Source organism: Notothenia rossii (genome assembly GCF_949606895.1).
Source record: "Notothenia rossii genome assembly, chromosome: 4".
Classification (NCBI taxonomy): Eukaryota; Metazoa; Chordata; class Actinopteri; order Perciformes; family Nototheniidae; genus Notothenia; species Notothenia rossii.
The window spans coordinates 87852936-87863480 of NC_136902.1; the positions used below are offsets into that span (position 1 = coordinate 87852936).

General features: G+C 47.3%; 1 protein-coding gene across 1 annotated transcript in view; it reads left to right on the forward strand.

The window, feature by feature from the left end:
• Positions 1 to 10545, forward strand: part of mecom (MDS1 and EVI1 complex locus) — a 165879-nt gene that overhangs the window by 148882 nt on the left and 6452 nt on the right. Inside the window, 6 exon segments of the mRNA XM_079673882.1 lie at positions 197 to 308; positions 439 to 586; positions 704 to 884; positions 4547 to 5909; positions 6055 to 6142; positions 7564 to 7624. Of these exon segments, the coding sequence (XP_079530008.1) occupies positions 197 to 308; positions 439 to 586; positions 704 to 884; positions 4547 to 5909; positions 6055 to 6142; positions 7564 to 7624 (1953 nt within the window).

A 10545-nucleotide genomic window follows, 5' to 3' on the forward strand; every position in this document is an offset into this window, starting at 1 on the left:
CATATGATCTAAGTAATAATATGTTTCTCTTAAAGACAGCAAACTGTCTACATGTGTGTATCTGAAGGGCCTACCAACACACTGAGACATAAGAAACACCATTCTATTTGTGTGGGCTAAAACATTGGGATGTTAGATTTGGCTTTGTCCTTTTAACTGTCATCATGCTTAACTTTTTTTTCCCTGGCGCTTCCAGAAGGGGACAGTGACCTGCAGGACCAAGAACCTGAAGACCTGCGATCCCTGCACATGTCCCACGGCCTACACGAGTGTAAGGAGTGTGACCAGGTGTTCCCCGATGTCCAGAGGTGAATGAACGGCTGACAAAAGCATCGTTTATTTTGTTATGTATTCTTCAGATTTTCATTTTTTTCATCAATTCACACGTAGTCAGAAAGCCAAATGTCTGAATCCTCGTGGTTGTTTGGTTTCCTGCAGCATGGAGGCCCACGCCATGTCCCACTCTGACGACAGGGAATACAAGTGTGACCAGTGTCCCAAGGCCTTTAACTGGAAGTCAAACCTGATCCGGCATCAGATGTCGCACGACAATGGCAAGCACTACGAATGTGAAAACTGCTCAAAGGTAGAGTGATGACTTTTGGAGGTGATATTGACTTTGTCCTTGTGTCTGTTTCTTCTTGGAGGTGTTTGCTCCCCAGATAGTAAATCCCCCCCTGTGTGTGTGTGGTTCCTCCCCCAGCAGGTGTTCACAGACCCCAGTAACCTGCAGAGGCACATCCGCTCTCAGCATGTGGGGGCGCGGGCCCACGCCTGCCCCGACTGCGGAAAGACTTTTGCAACATCTTCAGGCCTCAAGCAGCATAAGCACATCCACAGCAGTGTCAAGCCCTTCATGTGTAAGTCACTAAGACCCTACCTATGTAAGTCTCCTCAGTACGTTATAAACATAATATGATTGTGTTGTAGAAAAAATGTGATGTTGCTGCAAAAATACATTTGTATCCTTCCTCAGCTTCTTCTCAAGAGTCAATGATGTGATGTGTTACAAGCAGTACACATGGGATTATATAGTAGCAGTTAAATCAGCCCTCTTATACATTGTGATAACAGCATTAAACTAGCATGTAATGAGACCCACTCCCATTGGTCTAACGGTTCCTCTCACAGTGACAACCTGCTAACATTGCTTTCTCTTTCACACACACACACACACACACACACACACACACACACACACACACACACACACACACACACACACACACACACTCACACTCACACTCACACTCACACTCACACTCACACTCACACACTCACACTCACACACACACACACACACACGTTTTCCCAGCCCCTCGCTAAATGCTAATTCCTGCCAACACATTTTGACCTTTCACATTCTCACCACCTCACAGCTCGGATCTGATCTCCTTCCCCTAAAGCGTTATGACCTTCACCCTTTGCCCCGTCTCTCTTTCACTCACCTCTCACACCAGCTCGCAGAAACCCATACACACTCACATATTAACACACGTATTATAAACACGCAGGCCGGAGTGACTGCATCTCCGCTGCAGACCTCTGACTCCTCTTTCCTCTCCTCTCTCCCTCCGCCACATGCACCATTCCTCACAAATAGCAACCACATGTACAGCCCTCTTCCCTCCGAATGGGAGTCCATTTGCTGTAATCAGCAGAAAATATGCAGGTTAAAAACAACTAATGGCTGTGTAAAAGAAAAAAAGGAAAAGTGAGACAGCCTCAAACATGACGTCTGCCGGGGAGAGACCATGTGTGTGTCCGGACTGTTTGTTTGTGCGAGTTCCCTTGAAGGACATGTTTTGCACAGTGTTGCACTGTCTGTATGCACGCGATGTGTCAAGGATGTGTGTGTGTGTGTGTGTGTGTGTTTGTGTGTGTGTTTGTGTGTGTCTCAGGGCTTCTCTAAGAAAGGGAAGCACTCAGGCCTGCGCGGTTATTAATTTCGACACTCTAGCCGTCACTTACCACCGCCCTCCTCGCAGGAATGTGTTTATAATATTTAGTTTTGGTTTAATAAAAGCTGACCAATACACACGCGTGGAGAAGCAGATCTAACACGCAGTGTGTCACGCGTGTGTGTTTTTGGTCTGTAAATGTCACAGCTACATGATTTATGATGCATGGGTTTTTCTTGTAGTTTGTGTGGCTGTAGAAACACACACAATGAGAGGGATATAAGATACACACACACCAAGTACACACATTCCCTTTTTTTACACAAAATGTATTACTTACCTAAGTTTTGGTAGTTTTTGGCCAAACACATTTTTCAGATTTGAATCAATTTGAAAAGTATTTAGATTAATCTTCCCGATGTCTTCATCTGTGTTGTGCAAGCTTCCAAGACCGGGAACAGCATGTGCGATATCAAAGGAATCATTTTGTTTTCCCAGATGTTTCAAAAATGTTTTCAACTACCTTTCTACCCTGATTGTATCCGCCGAAGCCAAGCCACAAATACAACTCATTTCAATTGAGTTTTGTGGATCTGTTCATTAAAATACGCTTTTTTTTATACAAGATCAAATTCTCTCTTGGCCCGAGCAGCAGTCCTTTCTGGCGTTCCTCTGGGGTGTTTATTCAAATCTGTTTCCACAATACTTTTTTCCCCAGCTCTTCCTCCCCATCTACTTAAATTGTGCACCTTGTGTCTGGAAGGCCTCCAAAGTATGCAGAAGTTTAATCGCAGTGCGAGCCTAACCACTTCCTTCTCCTCGTTTTGAAGATCTCATGATAAAGTGAGCAAAATCAATCACCCAGAGCTGCTCCTAACTGCTCTCTGGTATTGTTGCAGGATCAAAGTCTTTTTTTTAAACATCAGCTGCAACATATCCTAGAGTTTAAGCACGGGTCGAGAAAGAGGAACATCTTTCCCAAACTGGATTATTGACTTCAATGTCAATCAATCGATGTTTATTTATATAGCCCAATATCACACATGTTACATTTGTCTCAGTGGACTTCACAGTGTGTACAGAATATCAGTCTGACAATATGACACCCTCTGTCCTTAGACCCTCACATCGTACAAGGAAACACTTTGTACGAAGTTTTAGAAAATGACTTCTATTAGAACAGGAAGAGAAGACGAGTCTGTTAATTTAGCATATTTGGACAAAGAGACAAAGTGCTTTACTTAAAACATTAAAAAATGCCCTATTATGCGTTTTGCCTTTCCTGTGGTGTGTTATAGGTTTGTGTGCATGTAAATGGGGTGCAAAGGCAAATATCCCACATTTTGGGAGTTTCTCTCCCACACACTCCCCCCCTGAGTGACACGCCTCAGTTGGACTCCTTAGTTTACTTCAAGAACATAGTGACATCACTAAGCAACACTTGCACTTCTATTGGCTAGCGCTCCAACACATTATACGTGATAGGCTAAGGGGCTGGATATCTATAAGCAGTTGACCAATCACAACAGAGCCAGCCAGCTAACCAATCAGAGCAGACTGAGCTCTGGTTTCAGACAGAGGGTGAAAAGAGGTGCTGCAGCACAGTCAAATAAATACCTTTTTCAACATTAAAGCATGGAGACATGTCACAGGAGAGGCACTAATTACAAATATGAACCTGAAAATGAGCATATGTTCTCTTTAAAACAAGGCAGGAGCAACAAGAAAAATTGTCATGGGAAAAAATAAATACCCACTATCCCCCTTTGTTAATTCTTACAAATCATCCAATGTAGTAGATAATGTTGACAGACTAATAATGGCGTAGATAATGACGGACGGTGAGGATTTGTCTTAGGGCCGGGTGTAGCCACTGTATGTCATCCAGGGTCAGACGGACAGGCACACAGGGGTTAGACTGTGGGAATGTCACTCAGCGCAGGACGACAGGGACAGTGGGGACAAGGTGAGGGGGCTGAGGGGGTGACAGGGGCCCGGAGGGGGGAGAGGGAAGAGGGGCAGCAGAGGACGTGAGACCTGTCCCTGGGAACCGGACTGCAGGATAGGATTCATTCAACTCCGCTTCCTTCACAAACTTAAAATAGAGCCATTGTATTGCGCGCGGCTGAGAATGTGTATCTGTATGTCTGTGAATATTTCTTGTGTGTGTGTGTGTGTGTGTGTGTGTGTGTGTGTGTGTGTGTGTGTGTGTGTGTGTGTGTGTGTGTGTGTGTGTGTGTGTGTGTGTGTGTGTGTGTGTGTGTGTGTGTGTGTGTCTTGAGTGTGATTGTTTATGGACTCCCTGGGAGCGTCCCTGGGAGGACAATGGGCCTAGAGATGCCTGGGAATTTGGTTTGATGTGCAGGTGATGAGTGGCAGCCACTGACTCACACCGTCAAGCAAACAGATTCTCCTCACAATGCCAGGATCTGGACACGCCTCTCCTTCTTATTTTGTCTGGAAGACTGTTGTCAGAGGGCTGATGGGAACAGGAGCAGATCATTCATACTCTACTTCCTCTGCCATAGCCTTCCTGAAGCTTGCTAACTAGAGATGTCATTATCTTGTGATGTAATGTAATGTGTGTGTAGGGGGGGGGTTGGTGTGTACTGATGCGCTGTGTTTCTGTCTCTGTGTCCCTGCAGGCGAGGTCTGCCACAAGTCCTACACCCAGTTCTCTAACCTGTGCCGCCACAAACGCATGCACGCTGACTGCCGCACACAGATCAAGTGTAAGGACTGTGGGCAGATGTTCAGCACCACGTCCTCCCTCAACAAGCACCGGCGCTTCTGTGAAGGGAAGAACCATTTCACAGCGGGGGGCTTGTTTGCCCAAGGTATGCCGCTCTCTGGCGCCCCAGGTCTGGACAAATCCGCTCTGGCGATGGGCCACGGCGTCGTGGGGCTGGCTGATTACTTTGGGGCGAGCCGCCACCACAGCGGGCTCACCTTCCCCGCCGCACCAGCGTTTCCCTTCAGCTTCCCCGGCCTCTTCCCCTCTGGACTCTACCACCGGCCACAGCTCATTCCCGCCAGCTCTCCTCTCAGACATCCTCTCCACGCACCGCTCCCGGGGCCCGAGCTGAACAAGAGCCCTCTTCTGGCTCCGAGTCCTGGCCTTCAGGAGTCCCGAGAGCTCCTCAAGGCTCTGCGTAAAGATGGCGGCGGTCACATGGCAGGATCGGAGCGCCATGGCCAAAGCTCCTCGTCCTCCACGAAGCAGCGGAACAAGCAGAGCGACCAGTCGGAGAGCAGCGACCTGGACGACGTCAGCACGCCCAGCGGGAGCGACCTGGAGAGCACATCGGGCTCCGAGCTGGAGAGCGACATGGACAGTGAGAGGGAGAGGGGGGCTGCTCGAGAGAATGGAAAAGGCCCCAAGAGGAAGGCCAGTGAAGGAGGCCCTCAGAGCCCCAGCCTGACAGGCAGCAGTGCTGCCAAAGACTTACCGGGCCCCTCCCTCATCCCACCCTCGCTGGACGAGCACACGGCTGTAACAGGCGCTGTGAATGACTCTATTAAGGCCATCGCTTCCATTGCCGAGAAGTACTTTGGCTCCGCGGGGCTGGCCGGCCTGCAGGAAAAGAAGGTGGGCGCTCTGCCCTACCCCTCCATGTTCCCGCTGCCCTTCTTCCCAGCTTTCTCTCCCCCAGTTTACCCTTTTCCAGACAGGGACCTCAGACCTGTAGGCCTGAAGGTCGAGCCTCAGCCTCCAGCTGAGGACAACAAGGCCCAGGGCAAGGCTCCCACAGCGTTTGACCTCACCACCAAGCGGAAAATGGAGAAACCTGCCACGTTTGCCCCCTCCAAACCCGGGGTCTCCCGCTCCAGTGGGCAGGACCAGCCTCTCGACCTGAGCCTGGGGGGCCGGGGTCGTGGAGGCAGAGAGGAGGAGACGAGGGGGAACATGGGGTGTGAGGAGGAGAAGGCCGTGGTGGAGATCCCGAAAGCTGACACCTCTTTGCAGCACGCCAGGCCCACCCCCTTCTTCATGGACCCCATCTACAGGTATTGTTATTCCCAGTAGCGTACCAACCCATAATCACCACAATTGCATGTCATGTAATCGCTTACTGATTAAAAAGTATTGCTGAATTCAAGTGTACTGGTGTTTGGTGTTGTACATGCATTAAGAGAATTCTATTATTAGCAGGGTTGAGAAGAGGAGGATGAGCGATCCGTTTGAGACTCTGAAAGACAAGTACATGCGACCAGCACCCGGCTTCCTGTTCCATCCACAGGTATGTTTCTGACCGGGGAATCAACGGGATCTCAGGGCATTTAGAGCAAATATAACAAGATGGCACACACCTTGTTTGTTTTAAATTACACATTCTTACCAATCTAGCGGTATGTTTCAACCTACATTGCCATTCTGTTATTCTTCAATTGATTTTAAAGATATAAGAAGTCTTTAATGACCCTAGAAATTGACGAAAAACTGCCCTAATTATTTTCCTGGGCAGTCATGCCTGTTTAAAAAGCTGAAATGTGATGAGTCTGTCCATGTAACCCCGGCTACATCACTGCTACAAGTTCAACGCTGGGCTCCCCCTATCTACAGATGGGACAGCAGCATGGCGTTAAAACAGTTAGGATAACATTACAACTCTTTCTATAATTCAGAATGATTGTCCAAGGCTGACCAAACTGGATTACTGAGGATTAGCATGCGGCTCCAGCCTTATCCACACTGCTGCCTGTTAGAGCCCATTGTCGGCTATCTGAAACAGATGTGGCAGAGGGAAAGGGCACACTCTTGACACATCTTCCCATAACATGTCTCTAATTACAATATAAAAAATGATATGCTCTTTAAAGCAGGGATTTCTGCCCCTGGGCTCCCGGTGCCAGTGTTTCCAGGGTTAGGCTCCTTATATATATATATGTGTGTGTGTGTGCATTGTTTCTATGACGTGTTGCATTGACGTCCATTTGTTCAATCTTCCCCCCGCGGGTGAGAACGGTCCGTCGGAAAGTGAAAACACCACTTTCTCAGTCGTACGATTTTTTTTTTCTCTTTTCTGGACGTTTCTGGTCTGGTTTTTACAGGCTGTTTCATTTGTCTGATTTATGTCCCCTGTCCAGACTGCTGCGAGGGCCCAGCCTGCAGCAGCCACATGGCCGTCCCGCACGCCTTAATGAGGTGTCCTATCAGTAGAAACACTAACAGAGTGCTTAGGCCATCTTTATGACTTTATGATGTCTGGACACACAAATCATTCCCAGAAACACCAGAGTAGGTCTAACCCAGACCAGGCAGGCAAGAAGGGGCCCTTCTGTATACTTTTTAGGGGGTTTGTTTTCAGTCACCTGACTCACGCTTGAACCATATATCAACAAAAAAAAATTGTGATTCAGCCTTTTTATTTCCTGGCAGGATATTTTACTGCTAAGCAATACTGGCTTAGATTACATACTGGCATGGCATTTGTAGCCTGCTATAATGAGCCTATTGAACACCAGGAAGTGTTGGGAACTATTAGAGCCTCCTATGATTCCAGCGCCATAACTCTGCAGATAGACAGCTCATTCAGAGTGAATCACATCGGGACCCATCATTCCCTCTGTACCCATATGTGTCCAATCAAAAAGCTGTTGATTCATGCGCCACTTCCTGGTTCTGACTGCCTTCTCTTTCTCCTTCTGTTCCGCCCCTCAGTTTCGTTTGCCAGATCAGAGAACTTGGGTAAGTTCCTCTTTAACCTACAGTACTGCCGTGTGTCTGTGCTTTTATACCAAACAGACCCCCTCCCCTTTAATTAACGCATGGGCTGCTTTACAATTTACAATCGACCGGCATTCGCATGGCTTCAGCCCACTGACTGGACTTGTGTCTGGCCATAAAACCAGAAATGTGAATGTTTATATTGTACATCGGAATATATAATTTTATCGCTTTGAGTATTTGATTTGTTTACATATGGACATATCCCCCTCTCAGATTCACATGAAAGGCTTTAAAGTGGGGATTTCCAGACGAGCTACACCCATCAGCTCTGAATATATGTTTGCTTATTTGGCGAATGAAGCAGTGCTCTTGCAAATGGGTATGGGGTGGGGGGGTGGAGGGTGGTGTGTAGGGGGGCTGCTTTACATCAGCGCGAGGGTAACAGTCTCTTTGGGACACTGGCGGGGGGACCGGGGGGTTAGTTCCTCCCTGCAAAACATCTGGTTCCCGATAAAGATCAACAATTGAGAATGCATCTCGCTAATTAAGGCCCTCACAGCATCACTGACATCTGAAGATAGCCAATCAACTGCTGGTCCCCCAGCGACGCTATAGCAACAAGCAAGTTCACAGACGACACACACACACACACACACACACACACACACACACACACACACACACACACACACACACAAACTGCCCGGGGGGGACAGACAAGGGGGTTTTGGGTGTTTGTGTGTGTGTGTGTGTGTAGGTCTGTTATACAAAGAAGTAGGGGCGTTATAAAACCTTTGAAAAATCGTTTTAGAGAAAAATGTGGAGCCGTTTATGTCCTTTTAAAACGAACATTTCACACACACATATTGTCAAACAGTGGCCTAATGAAGCTGGCTCACCATCCATAAAAACCGCACAGTGGACGAGGGTTTTATTGTTATTCTTGAATACATCTTATTCATTGACTTAAATGTGTAAATAATGTACTGCTAGTCTGCAAACAAATAATTTGAATCTGCTTAGCACTTAAACATAAGAGATAAGAAATATTATTTAGTTATAGGCCAGGAAACAATCAGTTTAAGCTGGAAAATAACAATACTTTAATAACAATTCATTTGATATTAAGTACACAACTCAATCGTTTATTATTCATTTACTTATTTTCTTTTTTTAAGCGTTAACTTATGCATTTACCATAACATCATTCCGATACAAAGCGCCTATAGAAACCAATGAAAATATTATTCTGCTACAATCAGCCAGACAAACACCAATACCTTTTATTTTTTATATCAATGACTTTAATTCAAAGCACGCAGAGGCCGAGCTTGACCAAAGGTGTGAGATTAAACTCTTAATCGAGTGCAGTGGGTGGGTGGAGGCTGTGATCAGACTCCACAGCACATGGAGTATTTGTTCTGCTCTAAAGAGTGTCTTATCGGACGGGTTCGATACTGCCGACATCTTTAGGGGCTCCTAATGTTCCCAGGAGTTATGGGCTCTCGTTTAGCAAGACGGACAAACAGTTCACGTGAAAAGAGCCCCATGAAATACACAGTGCGCGTTATTAAGAAATATGAAAGCATTTCCCCTCCCTCTTCAATCCCTCAGCGCCCTCCTTCTCTTCTCCCGCTCTTTGATTCATGGCATGCAGCATTGGCATATTCATAATCAAACGGACCTGACATTCCACATCCTCCCTCAGTGGGGACGTGGACGGCTGCGGCAGGAACTTTACACTCGGCCGTCACTCCTAATCAGCCGCTCCCGATACCGGGCTCCAGCGTCATCCGTCAGCCCTTCCCTCTCTCCCCTTCCCCTCTCTCTTTCCTCTTATCCCCTATCGTCTAGTCCTTCATCATGCTTCTTCTCCGATTCTCTTCCTCTGTTTCCCTCCCCACGGCCTGCTCCGTCTTGGCGTGAAGCCTGAGAGTGACAGGGGGTGAAAGCAGGAGATGAAATGTCAGAGTCGGAGCAGGGCTCTGGTGGAGGACCCGAATCACCATTGATTTGTTGCCTTATTGAAATAAGAATAAGAAACAGGCTGAAAATGCAATACACGCAAAATAATGCAAATTTGCGTGGCCCCTTTAAAGGAAAAGGAGAAAAAACGCCTATGTGTGTGTGGGATGGGCTGACAGGCCCCGCGGCCTTCTGGGACCCCCTCTCCGCCCCCCGCCTCCCTCTCACTCCCCCGCTCCTCCCCCATCCCGCCCCTCTCAGCACAGCGATATCATTATTACCCGTGTCTGGCCCTTGATCAGTAATGTCAACATCTTTCATATTGACGAATGTGCTGTCTGCCCGCATTGTGCACAGAATGGTTTACAGCCCAGCAGTGGACATGAATCACTCCTCTGCCACACACACACACACACACACACACACACACACACACACACACACACACACACACACACACACACACACACACACACACAAACATGTATCTGACAACACACAGAAACACACTACAATCACATACTACGCACATGCCTCTAAGCACACACATTCTACACACAAATACATTACCTATACATACCTTTCTCACACACACACACACACACACACACACACACACACACACACACACACACACACACACACACACACACACACACACACATATATATATATTTTCACACACATTGATGGCAATTAATCAACTACGGCCACCATGCAGCACATACTTTATTTTTCACACACACACACACACACACACACACACACACACACACACACACACAGACACACACACAGACTAACAAGTGCACATATCTCCTCAGAGAGTTCCTGATGAAAGTAAATGTTCAGCTTCATTAGCAGATTGGCTGCAGTCCTGCGTGGTGTGTGTGTGTGTGTGTGTGTGTGTGTGTGTGTGTGTGTGTGTGTGTGTGTGTGTGTGTGTGTGTGTGTGTGTGTGTGTGTGTGTGTGTGTGTGTGTGTGTGTGTGTGTGTGTGTGTGTGTGT